Source organism: Terrapene carolina, unplaced genomic scaffold, assembly GCF_002925995.2.
Source record: "Terrapene carolina triunguis isolate 2854851 unplaced genomic scaffold, T_m_triunguis-2.0 Scaffold85, whole genome shotgun sequence".
Lineage (NCBI taxonomy): Eukaryota > Metazoa > Chordata > Testudines > Emydidae > Terrapene > Terrapene triunguis.
The window spans coordinates 8,338,734-8,361,474 of NW_020664436.1; the positions used below are offsets into that span (position 1 = coordinate 8,338,734).

At 41.2% G+C, this 22,741-nt stretch overlaps 1 protein-coding gene across 5 annotated transcripts in view; it reads right to left on the reverse strand.

Moving 5' to 3' along the window:
* Nucleotides 1-22,741, reverse strand: part of LTBP1 (latent transforming growth factor beta binding protein 1) — a 315,320-nt gene that overhangs the window by 226,596 nt on the left and 65,983 nt on the right. For all 5 annotated transcript variants that reach the window (XM_026649615.2, XM_026649614.2, XM_026649611.2 and 2 more), the window contains exon 4: nucleotides 5,952-6,127. In XM_026649615.2, coding sequence (XP_026505400.1) covers nucleotides 5,952-6,127 — 176 coding nt within the window. The remainder of the gene's footprint in view (nucleotides 1-5,951; nucleotides 6,128-22,741) is intronic.

Sequence of the window (22,741 nt, forward strand, 5' to 3'; positions counted from 1 at the left end):
ACCACTTTTAGAAGGAATTTAGGGTGCAGCCATAAGGACACCTTGTCCTTGTGGAATATCATGTGTGTTTGGGGGGAGGGGTCCGCCATCATGGCTGAGAGTTCACTGACTCATCTGGCCGAAGTAACAGCTACTAAGAATGCCACTTTCATTGAGAGGTGGGAGAGGGAGCATGTTGCTAGTGGTTCAAAGGGTGGCTTTGTGAGGGTGGAGAGAATGAGATTAAGGTCCCAAGGGAGCATAGGCTTCAGCACTGGTGGAAAGGTGTTGAGTAAATTTTTCAATATTTCACTGAAATTATCTTTGTATTCTCCACTTGTTAAGACTGGTGCCTTAGTTACCATGGGTCATATCCTGGCCCCACTGAAGTCAATGGCAAAATCCCACTGACTTTAGTGCAGCCATAAATCCAACTGGAAAGGACTCAAATGGAACCTAAAACCTCTAAATATAGCCTAAAAGAGCTTTTCCTTCCAGGAAAGTGTCTGACTCTAAAGTATATCATCTTGGGTCCATCCAGAGCTAGGAGTGAGTATTATGTGCGTCCCTGTGGAAAGCTGGGGACATCCTTTTCCTTCTTGGGCTCAGTTCTCCCCTGTGTCTGAGTTCTGCTCAGTGCAGCACAGGAAGGACAATCAGGCAAGTGGTTATGCTCCCCGATTCTGCGTTGGCCCAGTCCCAGCAAAAGATTTTGCAACTTTATCAAAAGAAGCAAATTTAAAAAAAATACCTGTGGAAATCTGCCTTGCTTATCCCTTTTTTTGGATCTTCTAATTTGCAAATAGCATGAATTTACTAATTACTAATAGATGGTATGTCTAGTAAGTAATTATCACAATAATTTTGCTGACAGTAATGCCAGGAGCAGAGTACATTTTGTTCAGGAGTTACTTCATTATCATTTAAACATTCATGGATTTAAAAGACAGCACAGAGTCCCTCTAGTCTATACTTCTCTGTAGCATTTAATTTATAGAAGCCATCATCCCAGCACTAATATTTACAGAATTCAAGTTCAACTCATGCTGGCTAGTGTATATTTATTTAATAGCTGTTTTAAAAGAGTAAAGTTAAATGGAATTTTTTTTTGCAGTAAGTCCTATCTGAATTTCTATAAGTTTTATTTGCTTGCTGGTTTATAAATGGGGCTAAATGGGGAATTTCACAGGTGAGTTTTCTAAGTTGGTGCTAATGTTACCATTGGAATCCCTGAGAATTTTGTATCCCTGGGGATTTCTACATTCAGGCAAATGACAGTTCAGCTGTGAGGATATGTACTTTCCTGGAATCAATGTGCTCTCTGGGTATTAACTATTGGCTTGCAGAGAGCTCCCATAAAGCAGGCCATAGACATGGCCTCAACTCTGGGTCTGATCTAAACATTTTTAGTGTATAGTTCACCCATGCTGGGTGGGCTATGTAACCATCCATTTCAACGTGGAAGCTATTTCCCCTCACTAGCTATATCAAAACCCATGCTGATGTATTTCTATCCAGCCTCCAAAGATTGTAGAAATCCACTGGATTTTATCAGTCTCCCTATTGGTTTCTTTAAAAGGGAAAGGGTAAAAACAAATTCTATCTGCAACTGTAATAACCATTCCATCACACATCATCAATAGGGTTTGAACCATGAACTTTCAGCATCTAGTGCCACCATTTGAGCTACAGGACTAAGTGCATTGGTTAGCAGCAGGAGAAGGGTTTTATCTCAGAAGAAGGATGGAGCACGGCTCAGTCCAGATCCCGGGTCCTGGAGGGGTCAGTAGAGGGGAACCCAGCATTTCATGTCTCACTAAAGTTTAACATATAAGCAGCATAATCTTGAGAGCTCACTGAATTTTCAAGCTCCATTGGCATAGCATTCATATAACTCTTCAGCAGAATTTAGTGGATTTTAAAAAAAGTTTTAGCATGCTTCCAAATACAGCAATAACTACTCAAAAGTCACCTGTTTCATTCTTTGCACTCTTTAGTAAATCTAGAACACTGAAGGCTCTGAAAGTGGCAAGACAAACCAAACACCTCCATCTCAGAGATGTTAAGGGATAATGTTCCACCAGGAAATGCTCATAAACTTTTGTGAAAAATTATTCAATATGGCTCATTTTACATCTGTGTGTATCTTAACTATTTTATTGACATTTGTCACACACAACTGGGCAGATCTGGCCCAAAGGTCAAAATCCAACAACAATGCCCCCTCTACACTCGCTTCTTTAAAGAAGGTGGAGCCCCAAGGCAGCTGCAGGTGCCCCTGTCGGCAAACCTGGGGGAGATGTCACAGGTGCTATACTTGCCCCACAACCCATTTTGCCTAGTGGCTTCAGAGTATGTCTTTCCCCTATCTACTTCTAGTAGTATTAGTCTGACAAAACAGAAGTCTCTGCCAATGAATTTCAGGTTTGCCAACAGGGGCTGCTGCCTCAGGAAAAGAGTTGATAGTTCTACTCCTTAGACACCCTCAGGGTCTATATCGACCCCTCTCCTTGCCCCCTCTCAAGCTAATAATGGCCAAAGGCAGATCTGTCTTTGAAGGTGTGTCTTATACTGCAATTACTTAGGACTTATAAAATATTATACGAACTTAACCTCAGATGTTAACCATGTTGGAATGGAACTACCTAAGGAGTTAACAGAAATCAATATAGGAATATGGCATTTTAAAACAATTAAGTCTTTCTTGTATATAAGGATCAGGTGGATTTTGCTTACTTTTAATGTAAGAGTCTGTGAGCTAGATATGTGGCAGTTCTTAGGCTTTAACTACTGCAAATTGATGCAATTCTAGCTTCTGAAGATGAAAAGACTAAAATATGCCACAAAAGAAAATAAATACACCTCTACCCCGATATAACGCTGTCCTCGGGAGCCAAAAAATCTTACCGCGTTATAGGTGAAACCGCGTTATATCGAACTTGCTTTGATCCACCGGAGGGCGCAGCCCCACCTCCCCGGAGCACTGCTTTACCGCGTTATATCCGAATTCGTGTTATATTGGGATAGAGGTGTATTTAAAAACTGGATAATCTCAGAAAAGCACTTTTATACTAAACAAATGCAAGTAAAACAACTGTCATTTTCTTTCAATCAGTGATGCAAGGTGTAAAAGGAAAAAATATTTTGAGCCAAAAAATGTGTCTGAAATGGAATCTAAAATAAACTACCACATGAAATAAAATGTTTGGCTTCTCTCATAATTCTTTGATTTGACAATTATCAAGATCTTACATGGTTTGTTGTTTTATACTATTATCAGCAGAAGTTTCCAATGTAAGATTTCAGAAAAGAAACAGAAGCTTAAATATCATGAAATTATTTAACAAAATTTACATGGTACAAGCTGGTGGAGCAGACACGGTTAGTGCTGGATGCAGTTCAGCCAGAATGTCAAACAATTCCTGGGTGAACCTGTAACCTGGCAGTAGAATTTATCAAGATCAAAAGTAGACCTGCTTCCTGGTGTCAAACTCTAACTTGGAAAGAACAATTTATACCACATAAGAAGGAGATAAGTAATCAATAGACTAAATCACAGCCAAAGATTTACCCTACCCTTCCGCATTTATTGGCTTTCAACCAAAGCAGCAGGCGTCTATGCTTTAAAACTGAATGCAGAAATTATGAGAATTAGTTTTAACTCACAGCATCATTTGTTTGGCACTCTATTTATTGTTATCTCTGAATTCTTGGTTAGCCCCAGAACATATTTATCTGGCTATTATTTTATCTTATCTTTTTCAAAAGTTATTTAAAGATAGATAGGATTTAAAAGAAAACCCCTATCTACCAGTAGATTTTTAAAATTTAGGTTGAGAGAAAAGCTTGGGTATTTTTATAGTTACTAATCAGACCTCACCTTTCCTTTCTTGCTCAATTGAATTCTACCATATTGCCATCATTACTCCTCCTAGTGGTTTAATTAAGCAGAACTCTTATGAAACATAGCTACTTAACTAAATTGCAGCAGTCATTTATTTTGTATTAAAATATCACATTTTGAAAGACGCAGCAGTTTTCTGAGCTCAGAATCCACTGTAATGCCTCTAGAAATTAGAAGCCAAACTAAATCCACAACTCATACAGTTGGTCACATTCTGGATCTGGTGCTGGAATTGGAGAATAGGCAATTGGAAATTATAATTACTTCATGACCTGTCTTGTCAGGCCATGAAACCTCTTTTAATTATCAGGCTCCAGAAGTTAATAGAACCAGAGGGTTTCCAGTGGCCTCTCAGAGAGAATGTTGTTCCTCAAATAGGCCACACTCAGAGATTTGATAGGCCTTTATAATACTCTTTTGAGGTGGCTATTAGGCATCCTCTTTTCTAGCACTGTTCTCACAGGTCACTCTACTTTATGGAAGACCTGCAACAAATGAAGTGAGAGGGAAGACAGCTAGAGTATTGGCAGGGGATTTGCTATTTGCTAGGGTTGCCAGTTGATATTAAGAGGAGATGTAAAGCGCTGCACAGACGAAGTCATTTGCAGAGCACAACAAAAAGTTGTACTGGTCCTCTAAAATCCAGTAATTATGCTCCATATTCTTGAGTGCCATCTACTAGCACCTTATCTATTAGCCATTTACAGAGATACAAACGCAGAGCATTCGTGTAGCCATTGCAGAATAATTTTGATATTTTTATGCTGTGGCTGCAAAGGAGTCAAATAAACAGTTATTTTCCTACACATCACAGCATCTGAAAAATCTAAGATTCGTTTGGTGCTACTCTGAGTTCCTTCCATATTGGGAAAGACCAGCAAGGAAAGACTGGGTCCATTATTGCTGGAGATTATTAACAGCTCTATCAGAGAGGGCAGATTGCCAACTGCCTTGAAGTTCAGCCTTTGCTCTAGGAACAATCACTTGATATTGCCAATCTGACTGACTATCATATGAGAAAAGGTTAGGGTATGGGTTCTGTGGGTAGTTTATTTTGTTGCTTTGAATTATTATCTGGTTATGTTAATTTCAACGTTGTTTATTATGTTGCTGGGTGGTTACTCGTGTGGCTTGAGATTTTAATTAATTGTCAGTGCATCCAAAACTGTGGATACGCTTTCTGTTTTGCATCTGAATATAAATATCTAAACAAACTAAAATGGATTTAGAGAGTAGTGAAATAAACAGAGAACTGCATATGGAAGCTATATTCACAGCTTTTTAACTACTCTCACTAGTGTGAAGCTCCTTCTTTCTAAATTCACAGCAGAAATTGTTTCTCTCTACCACAATACATAACCATTAACATATAATGAAATCAAGTTTAGGCAGAAAAAGTTTGTTGGGAATAGAAGATAAGCACCTTACTTCCTCAAATTGACTGCATGGCCTTTTAACGCGCAGAACATTTCTTCGGATCAAGCCAGCAGTCACTTTGTAATGCCTAACTCATAATTCATCATATTCTCCACCCTTTAAGACAGAGCTTGTCCTTGAGCTGTCCACATGATGGGACATGAGCCAAGGCAACAAGCTGGGCACCTATACAATCATTCTTTACAAATACGAACTAAAAGAATCTCCTTACTGTGCAAAAGTACATAAACACATAATAAATTAAACATTAAAAAAAGTCACTGATCAGAATGGCAGCTTCTCAAGAAGTGTGTTCTGGATATAAGATTGGAGGACGGGATCTGTTAGTTTATATTGGCTATACTCTCTGTTATATCTAAATCTAGTAGAGTTCACAGAGCATTTTTTATCTGAAAAGAAGCCATGATGTGGAAATAGCATTACATAATTCTAAAGGTGAGTCAGGTTCAATTTTTTTTATAAACAGGAAACCATACTAAATGTTGACCATCTTGTTTGTATGAAAATTATCTTGTTTTTTATTATTTTGACTTATCTGTTTTGACATGTTAGAGCCATCCAGACATCATACAAAATATTTCCAAGATTTGAAACTGTTTTCTCTATGCTATTTGTTTACAGTTTTACTCACAACGGAAAGGTGATGCAAGTTGATCCTGGCCCATTCTTAGAGGCAATGAATCCTCAGCGGATTGTTCTGCAGAAATCACTTTCTTTGCGGGATAATATTTGGGTTTGATCACATATTCTTGTGTCTGGCCATGATGAAGATTCATCATCAAAGTCTGAGATGAAAGGGGAATCATTCTGTTTAAGGGAAACAAAGAGGTGAAATTAATAAATTAACCATGGAAGCAAACACACACACACACACACGGGAAACTATTGATAATGCATCTGTACTCATTTTAAGGTCTCAAAATAAAGTTTGGAAAACTTATTGGATAAAAGTCTTTGGCTTTGAAACATAGCAACTGAGTTTCAATTCATTCTACCTGGTCATGCCTCTAGCATTCTCCTGGCCTTGTCAGTCCATAGCTCATCATACAAAGGGGATCTATTAAACTTGCAGAGATTGTCTTATGATATTCCTACTAAGTACTGACATCATTTAACAGATTACCAAAAAAATATATATAGGTGAGGGGGGGATCTCTCCTCAGAAGTCCAAGTCAGAACTCAATTTTGTTAGAACATAGGAATTTCCGGATTGGATCAGACAAGTAGCAATGCATCTAGGCCATTCTCTTGTTTCCTACAATGGCTGGTACCAAGTACTTCAGCTGAAGATACAAGAAATAATGAAATAAGTTGATCATTAGGGAAGTTTCTTCCTTGGTCAGTTAGTGGTTGACTTATGAGCTAAAGCATTTAGGTTTACAATCACTTTACACATTTTTATCCTCTTTGATGGACCTCTCTACTTAAACCATGTCTAAATTTGGCCCAGGGTGACTAGTCCACTGGCAAAATGAAAGAATTTTTAAAGAAATGTATTCAGTGAGCCCTCCTTTTTAATATGGATTAACAGTGAAAATCTTTATCATTTAAGTGTGTTTTAAAGGAGGTATTTTTATTATAATTATTATTACCCCTTTTTTGACCTGAGCAGCTAGTCAAAGTTCAGGGCCCTAGGGATGTCCCAATTGGGAGTAGAAATTGATGATGAAGTCTGGTAAATTCTTTGATGCAATCTTGTTTATTTGCAAGGAATGTACAAAGACCTGCTTCTCTGAAGGCAGCAGGAACCAAAAAACGGGATAACTTCTTTGCTTATAGCCCCAAGCCACTTTAGCTAGCACCAGAGCCAGAATCTTACTCTAGGCTTCACCAGGGTCACACCATGCTTACAGGCTGCTACTTGGCTTTCTTCCTGCCTCTGATGAAGTGTTTTCACCTTGTATGTCTGTTTTCACTTCATTTGTTTCTCTCAAGTTGTCAAATAGTTACAATCCCTTCAGAAGATTTTGCCTGAGTATGAGAGAGGTACGCTTCTTTGATCACTGTAGCTTTGACTGACCAGTGCCCATCTTTCCAAATTCTCACCAAGTCTTTGTTTTTTAACTGTGCAAGGGATCTTGCTCCCTTATTGACTGTACTTTCCCACTCATTTCCTCACTATTACTCATCTTTTCTTTTTGTCCCATATCTGGTACTCAAGTATTTATACATCTGTTGTAAAGTTCAGCGGATGAAGCTCTATAAATTGAGTAGTGCTAAAGATGGATCTTTGTCTTGTAGCCAATGCTTTTTTGAGCAAGTTCTTCACTATACATACTCCACATTCAGTTAATCCATTGGCCTGAAGATATCTGGGACTAGATGTCTTATGATGAATGTTGTACATTTTAGCAAAGTCCAGAAATTCCCTATTTTTGAACTGTGGTCTGTTGTCCATTATTACTGTTTTTGAAATTCCATGACATGCAAATACAGATTTAATGTGCCTGCAACTGTTGCTGCTGTGGTATCTTCAAGCATGACTATTTCTGGGAAAGTGCTCAAGTAGGTCCATTATAACCAGGTGATTATGTCTTCCAGGTTAAATATGTCAATTCCTACTTTTTCGCATGGAGCTGCAAGATTTTGATGCAATATCACTAGTTCTTTCTGCTGAGAATCTCTGTATTTCTGACATTCCAACCTGCTCGCCATTTCTTCAATGTCAATATTTATCTGTGGCCAGAATACAACTTCTCTGGCTCTCCTTTTTTTATTTGATCATTCCTAGGTCCCCTTCATGTATTCGTTCCAATGTTTTCCTTCACATCCCTGTGGGAACCACAATCTGGGTCCCCTTCAAGAGGACTCCTGAGATCACTGACAGCTCATTGTTATAGTGGGAACAGGAAGTTGATTTTGTCTCCACCTTTACTTATCACTTGTATCACTGCTTGCAGCATTTCATCTTTAGCTGCTTCTGTCTCCAATTCAGGTCATATGACTGGAGATACAGCGTGACACTTTTATCATATTCACAGGTTCACTGATTGATCCAGATATCAGGTTGTGTATTGTTAGATGGAGCACATGCTCTTGAGGGTGTGTCTACCATTACTAAGTGGCATCCAGGTAGGAACTCCAGGCTGACATCATACTTCTGTATTTATAAAAGTAGTTACTGCATCCTTGGTGCTGCTTCTCCACATCCCTTTTTCTGTATTGCAATTGGTGGTTTGTGATCAGTTTCTGCATTGAAGCTACAACCAGAGAGAAAGTTGTGAAATCTTGTACACCCATATCCCAGACTTATTGTCACTTTTACAATTAGTGTATACATCTTCTCTGTGGCTGTCACAGCCCTACATGCATATGATACTGACAGCTAATCAGTTCCATGACACTGTAATAGTACTGTTCCCAACGCTTCGTTGAAGGCAGCTGTGGAAAGTTTGATGTCTTTCAATGGCTCAAAACTTGCAGCACTGGAGCTAATGACAGAATGTCCTTAAAATTACTGAACTCTCTTTCAAGATTTGGCATCCAGGCCCATTCGATGCCCTTGTGAAGCAGCTGTCTTAGGTGAGTTGTGAGAACTGTATAATTAGGTATGAATTTGCTGACACAATTCAACATGCCTACAGCCTTTGAATTCCCTTTTGGTCTCCACATGTTCAGTTTTGCACGACTCTCTGATTCATCAGGTAAGAGTACTTTGGAGGTCATTCTTTATGTCAACTATGTTATTTTGAAACTGATGTTTGACCTTTTCATTTTAAGGTTATTACCTCTTGCAATCTCTCTTCAGTCATCCCAGATGTTCAATGTTTGCAGTGTTGTTGTAGCCATGCTGGACCCAGGATATTAGTGAGAGAAGGTGGGTGAGGTAATATCTTTTATTGGACCAACTTCTGCTGGTGAAAGAGACAAGCTTTTGAACTGAACAGAGCTTGTAAGAAGTTGGTCCAATAAAAGAAGTTACCTAACCCACCTTGTCTCCCCCAAATGTCCAATGGCAGTATTACCCTAAATTATGATGTCATCAATGTACACTTTCACACCTGCTAGACTGTCCAGCATCTGGATCACTGTACAGTGAAATACTTCTGGAGTCTTATAAGTTATTGGGAGGCACCCATTTCCTGTGATTACATCTTCATAAGATGCCATTAATACTTTCATATCTGGTTCTATGTTGTCTGATTCACTCTGGTATACATCCTCTTAACAAGACTAAGCACCTCAAGTAAACCCAAGACTGGTTGCTTGCCTCTGTGTACCACCACAAACTCTTGTTTTATCAATTTCCTTTATCTTTAACTGTTGATGTGCACTCTCCCAATACTGAAATTGTTGCTCCATTATAGTCTTTCACAGACACTTTTGCCTCTTCCGCTTTTATGTGCTCCTTACATCTCTCTATTTCAGTTTCTGTTATTACGTTTACTTGTGCCCCAGTGTCTATCTTGTATATCCTATATGTGCCATATGTTCACATTTTAATTAGTCCATCTTTTGCATTTTCAGCCTCCTCTGTTATTGTGCTTAAAAATAGCTCTTGCTCTTCACTTGAGGAAACCTTTCTACAATTAATACATGCACTTTTTTGCTTTCTCTTCACCTATTAGCATAATGGTTGGGTTTATAACTATTTCTACATATTTGCCAGAATGCAGGAAATTTCCTATACTCATGATGGTTGCCACATTCCTGGAATTGTTTCCTGCTTTCTAGGTTTTGGTCTTTGGCCAATTTAATTTCTGTTAGCTAAACCAGGAAGGGAAAAATTATCATACTCACAGTCAAATGTTCTATGCCTTTCTCTAGGCTTTTTAGTTGTTTTTTTTTTTTTTGCTGCTTGGAAAATACATATTGCCCTTTCTAGTGTCAAATCCATCTCCCTTAGTAACCATTCACAGACACTTTTATTGTTATACCCTAGGACAATCTGGTCTTTAATCAGAGAGTTTTAATATTCGATATTCACACAACTGACTTTTTAGTTTTAAGTCTGTAACAAACTCCTCTGTTGCTTTTCTTTCATTGTGTTCTCATCCGGAACAGCTCTCTCTCTCAGGTAACATTTTACTAGGAACACCATGATCCTCAAAACATTTTCATTATTTCTGCAAAGCTTTCCTCTCTTTCCCCACCACCTCTGTGTGGAATGCATTGTGTACATTTAGGGATTCTGTACCTCTCACCATTAAGAGAAGAGCAATCTTTTGCTCATCCTCCAGTTTATTTGCCCCTATGGCCTTCATATCCAGTTCAAATCACTGTATTCAGCATTTCCCCTGATTTTCAGGGCTGGTGGGGCAGTTACATGCAGTTGCATGGGCTCCGTAGCAGCCATTTCAATGTTACCTCTCTCTGGATCTTCCTACATGCTGTGCCTTCCACTTCTGGTACACACAGTATCCTAGCCCTGGTCTACACTATGAACTTATGTCAGTATAAGTACATTACTCAGGGCTGTAGAAAATCCACACCCCAAGCAGTGAAGTTATACTGACCTAATCCCCCAATGTAAACAGTGCTATGTTGCTGGGAGGGCTTCTCCCATCAACATAGTTACCACCTCTCAGGGAGGTGGATACCTACGCTATGGGGAGCGGAGGTAGCATCTTCACACTAAGCACTACAGTGCTGTAAATGTAGACATGCCCTTACTGACAAAGCAGATCACTGTCAGGATAAACCTTTTATTATGAATATAACAGGTAACAACTTTCTACCACTCTGTGTAGCTGCAGCCTGCAACTGCCCTTTCCTTGGCTTGTTTCTGCCCCAGCAGGAAGTGTGTACCAGAAAACCAAAAACTGAATAAACAGTGTACAGGGAGTGTGGCATCTGTAACTTCCTAAAAGGCTTATATCATATAAGGAACATTCAGAGAGGTTTGAAGGGAGACTCCTTGAGCTGCAGGACTATACTGAGGTCCCAGCCAGAAGTTGGTTCTCTAACAGGTGGTTAAGTGAGCAATAGCCATTTGAGAAACTTTGATACCATGAAGAGAGAGGAAACTAAACATGACAGTACAGTTGGATGGCAAAATGAGACTGCTGTGAAGTGAATCTCATTAGAGCTGAACAACATGCTGGCTTGTTTTAAGTGTAACTAAAAGTCTTGGATCTTCAGCAGCAAAGCCTGGACCTGGTATGTCCCCATATCAAGAACCTCTTCCATTCAGATGAGTATGTCCTTCTGGTAGATGTTTTCCTTCTCTGATTCAGGATTTCCTGGATGTGTTGGGAGCAGTCTCTAGCCATTTGGATGGAGGGATAGCTCAGTGGTTTGAGCGTTGGCCTGCTAAACCCAGGGTTGTGAGTTCAGTCCTTGAGGGGGCCACTTAGGGATCTGGGGCAAAATCAGTACTTGGTCCTGCTAGTGAAGGCAGAGGGCTGGACTCGATGACCTTTCAAGGTCCCTTCCAGTTCTAGGAGATGGGATATCTCCATTAATTTAAAAAATTTAATTTAAGAAAGCATCTGGTAACAGTCCTGGATTCAAGCCTCCTCTGGAACAGTAGCTCTGACACTTGACTTTGTCCTCACAAATGATGGAACTTCGATTCTACAATGGATCCATGCGATAACCATTTGTGATTGGTCATTGATTGCCCACACAGGAAATCCACTAGGCTGCTGCTGACTCACAGGAGATGAAGGATGAAGGATGACCAGGGATCACCCTGTTCTGATGGCAGAATTTGACAGCATCCAGGCAGAGGGATGAGGAGCAGGCACCTAAGTAGGGGCAGATGTGAATTCCCTGCCTTCTCAGGTGGGCTATCACCACTGCTAGGCATTTCAGAAAGACCAACAGTAGTGTGGAGAGTCTGAGTGCAAGTACGTTGTAGTGGTAATGCCTTGACCACACTGTGAACACTCAAGTGCTTCCAGTGGGCCAAATGATTGGTTATGTGGAGGTATGCATCTCACTAGTCAAGAGCCATGAACCAGTCTTAAGCCTGCAGAGGTGAAATGATGGATTCCTTTTCTAAAGTGGCATATGTATTTGTTCAGTCTCCTCCAAACTAAGATAGGACCTCCCCTCACACACCTTTCTTCTTTGGGATAAAGAAATATTGGGAATAGAAGCCTCTTCCCCTGTACTCCTGAAGGATCTCTTCTAGACAAGTGCATCCCCTCACTTGCAAGTCCTTGAGGAGAAGGATTTACACACCAAATACTTATCTGGGATGAGACACTCCCCCAGGCAGAGTAGGTATCAACTATGCTGGTCGCCCAGGGGGGATGAGTCCATTGTGATTCAGTCACTTTTTATACACTAAAAAAGTTTAAAGACTGTCCTGGCAGTAGGCACCAGGCATCCTGCCCCACTGAAAGAGGGTTGTCGTGTCTTTTCTTTTGGAATGTTCAAATTAAGAAAAGAAAGAATAAGGAAGGTGAAGATAGGTTTTCTTCACTAAACTACTTGAAAAAGGATGAGTTTGAGCTCAGTAGAAATAGCAGGTTCAACACTCGCTGGGTTAAGTCTTGCTGCCAGCCGTGGGAAGAGGAAACTGAGGCAGGGTAGCAGCTGCTCCATACTTTATGTGAGCATTAGGTGGTGGAAGGTGCATGCACAGCCACAATGGACACTGCAATTCAAAAAAAATCCAATCTTGTGTGCATGAGGTGCATGCGCACCGAACAGTAGGATCCACACTGACACGTACTCGAACAACATATTTTATGACCTTTCTCCTCTCCCCTTCTCCTCACCTCTTTTGACACCCTCTTACTCAGTCTTCCTAGTCACAAACTCTGAAGTCTCATTTGTTTACTGCCTCTAAATAAAACCTTCCTCAAAGCTAATGTACCATGACACCTATAAGAATCAACCAATTAGTGATAGACAAGTTGAGTGACCGCTGAAGATAACTGATTCTTCTTTTAATTATTTATAAACAGCACAAATGTATACAAAAATTGCATACATCTTGCTGTTTCCTACTCTCCCTGCTCCCAACTTTAAAAAGTTGGTTGTCTTCTCTGACTGCAAGTTCCTTGGGACGGGGACTGTCTATTACTATGAGTCTGGACAGAACATAGCTCAGTGGGGCCTCTGAGCATTACTGCAATGTAAACGTTAAATAATACTAATGCTATTATAATACATGCTATTTTGCAAGATTAAAATTAAGAAGTGCATAAATCAAGCATGATTTTGAAATAAGATTTCATTTCACATAGATTTATATCGCTGCAATATATGTGCAAGTGAGACTGTAAATAAATTGTCAAAATGGATATTAACTTAAATACATTTGATTAATAAGATCTCCTTGGCTAAAGTGTACATGAGCCACATGAACAGATATCTCATTGTGCCACCTCTCCTTTCAATGCATCCATACAATATCACAAATATTAATGAGGTTATGAAAGCACATCAAGAGAGGAATAAACCTCAATGTCACTAAGTAACCTGCATGCAAAAGAAAGTTTTCTTACTCTGATATATAGCATTCCTGGACTGCCTTTATCAAACAGATTTGGCAGGCAGAAATGAAAGCAGCAACATTTGGCATGAAAAAGTCCTGTCTAGACTAAATAAGCCAAGCCTGACTCAGGCTGCCTCCTTTTAAATTCATATTATTTACTGTGTGATTCTTTCATGCTCTGCCCCCACACCTAGTAATAATTAAGGAAAACTGACTTGCCAGAACAATCTTTTTATATGGCCCCAAAGGACAATTCCCTCCCCTCTCTTACACACTCACCCCAAAATAAAAAGGAAGAGTCGATAACAAAAGATTATTTGATCTTTCTTAAACTCTTGTGATAATTAAGAAACTATTCAGGCCTGAATTTCAAAAGGATGAAAATATAACCAATATTTTTCCTTCCATTTAAATAAAAAAAAATACAGCCATTAGTGCACCCTGGCCTCTGACAGCTGTTTTCTCCTTCAAATAAATTGCTTATGTATATTTAAAAATATTGTGGACCAGGTTTAACTTTCAAACTGATAAGTGTGTGGGATTTCTTCATATCTTTGTGCTAATAAAATATGGCCTATTTCACAATGTCTTCAAGAGCAGGGAGCGTTCAAAACTTTCCATTCTTCTGTTCAGTCTCATAAAAATTGCATATTAAACTGAAATGTACAGATGAAATCTTGTCACTGGGATACAGTACAAGCATCACAACATATATATTGTATCGTATTTGTGCTAGAATAGTAAAGGTTAAGTTAGCATTTTCATTAGAAAAGGTTAGTATCTCCACAAAAAACTTTCTTCTAGGGTATACTTCACAAAGTCACAGTGCAGGAGCAATTAATCTTTAAACAATATCTGAAAATTATCACATTAAAAATAGGAAGTTTCTAGTTTCAGATTTTTTTGAGACCTTTTCATTCAAAAGTTTGTTTTTAAACTGAGATTCTGCACAAAATGTAAACTAGATTTTATTTGAGACAAAAGAAATTGATAGTATGGATTTTTAATACAGATACTTAATGCAGATAAGCTGCAATGACATGGAACTCTAAAAACACTTCAACAAACAAAAAATCATTATTCACCATATCTCAAGTAAAAGATCTGTAATTTAAAAGCTCTCTAAATAGGAGTCTATCAAATACAAATGTCTACTTTACCCATAAACTACCCCCTTCACATGATTATGTTCAGTTATATGAGTATATATCTTTTGACACGATTTTTAACTCCTTCTTAAACATTCTCAAGACCTGTCAAAACCAAGTAAATTTACTTCAGTTTTCTTCAGCTTTACATTTCAGGACATAAGCACCTTTGCTGGACAAGAAGAGCATCCACAAACACAACTCCATCTCTTCTTCCTCTGTTTAACTCAGGTTTCCTGTTGAACTCAACTCTCTGTAATCTTGATATCGTGCTCGCCCATGAAATCTCTTCCGCTCTCATTTTCAGTATCTGTAAATCTGTCTGTTATCTCTTCTGCAACACTGTCTGTATAAATAACTTTCTCAAGTCTACTTTCTCTGAAATTGTCAACAATACCATCATTTCCTTGAGTACTGTAAATCTTTTCTCTTTGGTCTCCCAAAATCTCAGTCCTGCAGGCTCCAGAATGCTGAATATGCAGAATACTGCTGTCGACCTGTGCACATGTACAAAGATGCAGAATCATAGAACTCGATCCTCAAGAAGCTACACATCACACCTGATCGCCCACTACTTTCTTCCCCTTCCTATCTGCTCATCTATCCCACATCTCCTTCCTTGCTAATCTCAACAGTATTTATATGAAAGCCTATTTCTCTGCAACTTCCGACATGTGGAACAGCCCTCTTGTAACTTTCTGTCTCATGGACAAGGTCCTACGTAGCCTGCAGCAAGGTGACCTTAAGTTTTGTGAGAAGATTCCTGGATTTTGTGGCATTGTGTTACAACACACTAGAAATTTGGTAACTGTTTTGTTTAAATGTTTCAAAGTTGAGGGTTTTAATTAATTAAATATGAAAATTAGTGACGCAATCAGTATGTAGTCACAGTGTTATTAATTTTATATTAATTATATTATATTCAATTTATTTTACACTGTTCCCACACTATCAATTGAGCCAATATTTTTGTGTTGAAAAATAGTAATTCCATCACTGAAGTTGTTTAAGGGAAAACTAAAGCTTTTAGCAACTTGGTAGGGAGCAGTTGGGTCTTCTGACAATTGGGGAGGCAAGAGAGGCAGTTAGTGACTGTGGGATAAACAAATTAGTTGGATGTTTCTTGTAAGTGAGCAGCAGTGAAACAGTTAACCGTGTTAACATTTAAACAATCATCTTTAAATTTCAGATTAAGCAATTTACTGTGAGGATGGAGGTAGTTCGCAGACCTCAGAGCTATTGTTTTATACTGTAGATTTAGGCAGAAGACAATGCATCAGCTAAACTAAGGCTATGTCTACACCCGTGATGGGCAACCTGCGGCCCGCCAGGGTAATCCGCTGGCAGGCCGCAAGACAGTTTGTTTACATTGCTGTCCGCAGGCACTGCCTCCTGCAGCTCCCAGTGGCCGCAGTTCGCTGTTCCCGGCCAATGAGAGCTGCGGGAAGCTGTGGGCTGCAGGGACGTGCTGGACTACATTGACTCAAACTAGGAAATGTTTAGTTTGTGCCCACACAGAGGAATTACAGTGCAGCGCTTCCAGGCACACTGCTATTTACACCACTGTGGTCTGAACTTCAGGGCAGTGCAGACAAGTCTTAAATTCACATTTTTGAAGTTATCTTTGCAACCATAATGGTAAATAACTTTTAAATTAAATTTCTGATTCTACAGCACAATTGTGAGGCACGGGGTGAATTCTGCAGCCATGCCGAGCTCATGGACTCTCTGGCTCGTCTCATAGCTCACCTGAAAATATATCGGTTTCCATTCTCTATAATAATTATTTTCTCTCTCTTTCTGCTAATATTAATTTTACAACTGAATTATTTATCTCTATATAGCCTTTGGGGATATTGTAGACATGAAAGAGGCTATGCCACTTGGCTATGTATTTAGAGCTTGATAATTTGGTGGAAGGAAAATTAATACTGTACAATACTAGAAAGCTATCTTAGTAAAAGTGATTAAACAATCCCCTTTAGGCAAGTTGGTTGTTCTTATGTCAAAAATGGAAAGTGAAAAGCCTCTAGAAACTTTAAGTAAATAAAGCTATAAGTACAACAGATATGGGACAAAAAGAAATGATGACTAAGGACACCGTAATAGTGAGGAAAAACGTAGGAAAGTACAATCAGACAAAATAATACAATAAAAGGAGCAAGATCCCTTCCACGGTTGAAAAACAAAGACTGGGTAAGATTTTGGCAAGATGGGCACTGGCCAGTCAAAGCTACAGTGATCAAAGAAGCGTCACCTCGCTCATAGTCCATGATTACAGATGAAGGCAAAATCTTCTGAAGGAATCGTAACCGTCTGACAACTTTGCTCTTACTTCATTTGTGTCGGCCGACACACAAGGAGAAAACACTTCACAAACTGATGCTGTTATTGACCACGAGACTAAACAGTCAGTTAAGACAAGGGTTTAGAAACTGGAGAGTATGTCCTTATGATACCTTTTAGGAACTTAATGGTAGTGAGATGTGTAAACACTGTGCAGCTCTCCATCACAGGCTAGAAGGCATTAATAGCTGCCAAATGTACCCCTAGGAAATTGATAGACAGACCAGATGTCTTCAACAAGAAAAGGTTTTCCAGAATAGGAGGGATTTCCAATTCCTCAGAAGATAAGTGGCACTGCTGACTCCACAGGGAGAAACACTTCCACTTGGTGTCATAGCATTTTCTTGTAGAGTCTCTCCTGCTATTGTTAAGGATGGACTGCATATCCTCTTAGCAGGCTTTCTCTACCATCATTGTCCATCACGTCGCCAGATGGAGGGAAGCTGGGATAGGGAATTTAGCCCTGCCCTCGTTCAAGACAGTAGAACTGGGAATGGTTGTAGGTGAATGAATGGGCCAGAGGCCAACTGCAGGATGGTGGTGAACCAATATTGTCTCAGCCACCAGGGAGCTATCTAGATCACTGCTGCCCTGTCCAGGTTGATTTCCCTGAGGACACAGGGTAGCGGGGGGAGTGAGGGACAAGGGGGAGGAGGAAGAAATGTACACATCAGTGGGTCTGACTACTGCACCAGGAAGGTGTGCCCTCTGGAGTTGAGGTTCTGGACAGCTCTTGAGCAATGTGTCAGGCACTTCTTGTTGTTGTGAGTTGCAAAAAGGTCCCAGGATGGACACCCCATTGATGAAAGATGTATGGCTCTACGAATAGGTAGAATTCCCACTTGTGAACTCTGTGGAAATGCCTGCTGAAGCTGTCCACTAGGAAGTTCTGTCATATGTACTGCTGAGAGGGTAATCTGATGCCAGACATACCAATTCCAGTGCTAGAACAATTCTCTGCAGAGTAGGGTGGATCTCACTCCACTCTGTTTATGTAACAGATAATTGTCAGGATCTCTAATCTGATCTGCACATGTGTGGACTGAATAAGGGGTAGGAATGTTTTGCACGCTTTGCATACTGCCCAAAGTCCAAGAAAATTGATTTGCAGCCTGGATTCCTGTGGGGCCCAGGAACCCTAAGCTGTCTGGTTGTCTAATTGTGCTCCCCATCCCAGTAAGAAGGCATTCCTTACTGTGTGTCTTTGTAGATGGTGTGGGAATGAAGGGGACACCAACACATACTTTGTCCCTGGTCTCCCACCAGGTTAGCAACGTCAGCACATTGCAGGGTAGCAAGACCTTCTTGTCCAAGGAGTCCCTCTTGGGAGCATAAAATGTCCTCAGCCAGACCTGGATGCACCATAGGTGCAGCCTTGCAAAGGGGGTGACAAAAATGAATGCGTCCATATAGCCTAGTGGGATCAGCAGGACTGGATAATCATCTGAGGGCTGAAACGGAGCTGGGCAATAAGGTCCCTCATTGCAAGGAATTGGTTTTGAGGAAGTAGGCCCTGACCATGACTGAGTTCAGGCTTGCTCCAATAAACTCTATAACCTGTGAGGTAGGAGGGTATTAAAGTGGATTCTTCTGAATTTACCTGAAGTCCCACAGCCTGAAATAATTTGAGCAAGGAGCTGACTGCTGCTTGCACTTCCCGATACAACTATCTAGGTAATTGTCAAATCTCTAGCTAAGAAAATATTGGGCTTCCTTGACTGCAGAGGTATGCAGCCACCACAGAGAGTACGTTTGTAAAATCTTTGGGGCTGTTGAGAGGCTGAAGGGGACATATAAAGTCATTCAGCTGTCTGAGGTCCAAGATGGGTCTCCAGCCCACGTTCTTTTTGGGGGTGAGGAAGCATCTTGAATAAAAAGCATTTCCCTTTTGTGAGGTGGGGACATAGGCTCTATTGCCCCCAGCTGGAGTAAGGAGTCGGTCTCCTGTTTGAGAATCTTCTTGTGAGAAGATTCCCTAAAAAGAGATGGGGAGGGAGGTGAGCAGACAGGAACCCTACCATGTAGCTAGTTGAGATGATGTCCAAGATCCATTTGTCCAATGTGATAAGGTGCCACACTGGGAGAAACAGACCAGGTGGCCCCCAAAGGAAGTGGGGGGTAACAGATGATACAGACACTGGTTGATGGCTTTTGATCATCCTACCGAAAAAAAAAAAAAAAAGCCTTCTTGGTAGGCAGATGGGCTGAAGAGGATAGGACAGTGGTGCGGTGTCTCCGTCAAACTGACCCTAGCTCATTTTCTAGGGGGCTCGTAGGTCATTTGGTGGAAAAGGACTGAGGTAGTGGGAGATATCTAGGAGTAACCAGCCTGGAATGATTCCTATGGGGTTCTGGGTTATATATTCCCAAAGAGCAGAGGGTAACAAGAGAGTCCTTGAGAGTGTGTAGTGACTCATTTGTCTTTTCTTTAAAACGGTGGTTACCCCCGAAGGGGAGATCATCTGCCATTACTTGAACCTCCTTGGGGAACCCAGAGGACGGCAGCCATGAACCCATCTCATAACCACAAAGGTGGCCACAGAATGTGATGCCAGTCCACTGCATCCAGAGACACTTAGAGGGATGATCTTGCTACCAGTTTTCCATCATCCAGGATGGCCTGGAATTGGGGCCTACATTCCTGTGGCAAGTCATTAGCAAATTCTGAGCACTTGTTGTAATTCCTGAAGTCATGCTTGGGCATCAATGCCTGGTCATTTGCTATGGGGAATAGCAGGCTAGCCAATGAAAAATTCTTTCTGCCAAAGAAATCAAGTCTGTTTTCCTCTTTGTTTGAAGGGGTAGACCAGGGTTGGTGCAGCCTGCTTCGCTCCACGACTATACATACAATATGATGGGGGCTAATTTAGCTACAACAAATCAGGAAAAAGATCTTGGAGTCATCGTGGATAGTTCTCTGAAGACATCCATGCAGTGTGCAGAGGCGGTCAAAAGAGCAAACAGGATGTTAGGAATCATTAAAAAGGGGATAGAGAATAAGATGGAGAATATATTATTGCCCTTATATAAATCGATGGAACGCTCACATCTTGAATACTGCGTACAGATGTGGTCTCCTCATCTCAAAAAAGATATACTGGCACTAGAAAAGGTTCAGAGAAGGGCAACTAAAATGATTAAGGTTTGGAACGGGTCCCATATGAGGAGAGATTAAAGAGGCTAGGACTTTTCAGCTTGGAAAAGAGGAGACTAAGGGGGGATATGATAGAGGTATATAAAATCATGAGTGATGTGCAGAAAGTAGATAAGGAAAAGTTATTTACTTATTCCCATAATACAAGAACTAGGTGCCATCAAATGAAATTAATGAGCAGCAGGTTTAAAACAAATAAAAGGAAGTTCTTCTTCACACAGCGCACAGTCAACTTGTGGAACTCCTTACCTGAGGAGGTTGTGAAGGCTATAACAGCATTTAAAAGAGAACTGGATAAATTCATGGAGGTTAACTCCATTAATGGCTATTAGCCAGGATGGGTAAGGAATGGTGTCCCTAGACTCTGTTTGTCAGAGGGTGGAGATGGATGGCAGGAGAGAGATCACTTGATCATTACCTGTTAGGTTCACTCCCTCTGGGGCACCTGGCATTGGCCACTGTTGGTAGACAAGATACTGGGCTAGATGGACCTTTGGTCTGACCCAGTACGGCCGTTCTTATGACTCCCTGTACCACCAAGGAAGCTGGGATTAGGGTGGGAAAACAAATACCCTGCTACTTTGGGGGGAATGAAGTATTTCTTCTCAGCCCTCTTTAGGGTCAGGGCACAAGTGATAGGTGTGTGCCAAACTGCTCACTGGGATGCAGAAAGGCCTCATTGATGGGAAGCACCACCCTAGAGGGAGCTGTAGCCTGTAAAAGAAGTTTGTGATAAGATCCTGAACCTTCTCTATTGGGATCTGAAGAGATTCAGCAATCTTACACAGGAGGTCCTGGTACTGTCTATAATCGTTCGTAGCGATGGAGAGGCTAGTGTCACTGCTTTGTCTGTGGAGGCCAAAGTAACCACCACTGGCAGCTCTGGCAGAACTGTCTGTTCCTCCTTGATCAAAGCACTTCTGTGGAGACTGTGGTTCCTCTCTGGAAGATGACCATTGTTGGGAGCAATGTCCAGGGTCCTTGTATTCCGGTGCCCAAAAGTACAGATTCCAGGGGCCTAATAAGGTTAGTGGACAGGATCATAAGGGTATGGAGAGGACCTCATGACAGTTACCGTTGGCTCCTTGGCCAACAGTACAGTTCATCAGAGCAATCACTGTCAGCCCTGATGGGTCTTCTAAAGCCAGCCAGGTGCCTTTGCACCCTCACTAACTGGCTAAGAGCTGATGCTGGGTCATTTTGGCCCGATGAGGAGGAGTTGTCAGGTTCTAGTGGCAGAGCTGATGATACCGTGTACCCTGACCAATGGATAGGAGTTAGCGAATAACACAACAATGCTGCCGGAGCCTCCACCTCTTGGCTGGAGCTCAGGACTGGCAAATGTGAAGTTGACAGTTTTGGGATATCTCTCAGCAGAATTGGGACTGAGAGAATCGGAGATTCTGTGTCAGTGTAAACTGCCAGTTCCTTAAGGAAAGCGTATCATGATCTCACCAGAGGAGCACTGGCAGGTGTCTTGAGTTTGATCGAATACACCAGTTGTGTCATGGAAATGGTGGACTTCTGCCAGAACAGTGCCACCAATGCAGAGAGAGTATGGCCTCTTCTGTCTCTGTGTGATGTCAGGGTTGGTCCCACCCATTCAGTTTATGGTTTCATGACAGCACTGGTACCTCTTAGTACCAACAATTTCGGTCTCTGCTCCCTGTGAGATCCAGATGCACCCATTCTGGGCACAGAGTCCCAGGCAGTTCTAGAGGAAGGGAAGAGGTAGACCTCTTTTTCAAGAGTTTGTGGGGTGATTTAACCCCACCTTCTTCATGCCCCTGTTTAGTGAAGTCCTTGGGCCTGCTGCAAGATTCTGAGCTGGAGGATGCTGGTGTCAGAGGGGCACTTCTCAGAGGCCCAGATCAGGCAGATGGGGAATGGGAGGCCCCAGGGTCTGAATGGGGCCTCAGAGTCTCATAATGTCTGTGGGGTCTGAATTTCCGAGACTGCCCGGTACTCAGAGGAAAGGCACTGCAGGTGTCACACCTTGAGGGGATGTGTGCTTCCCCAAGGCAGTACAGGTGGCGCTTGTGCTGGTCGCTCACCAGGAAGACCTGGGCTCAGGCCAGGCTGGGTTTTTAAACCTGGAACTTTAAGCGACATAATACAAGCCTGAACAGAGGGGGAACTAAGGAGTGGAACCCCCCCCCCCAAGTCCAAACTATTTAACTACTACTGAACTAGCTAAACCTAAAATACCCAATAAACTATTTAACAATTTATTTACAGAACTGAAGATCAAGCAGCAATGGTGAAAGGCTAGGAACACAGAAGGGTTCAGTCTCAGACTGAGAGCAACAGAAAGGAACTGGAGAGGCGGGCAATCTGCACCGCCTTTTATGCTCTCTGATGGGAGCACGAGGAGACAAAGG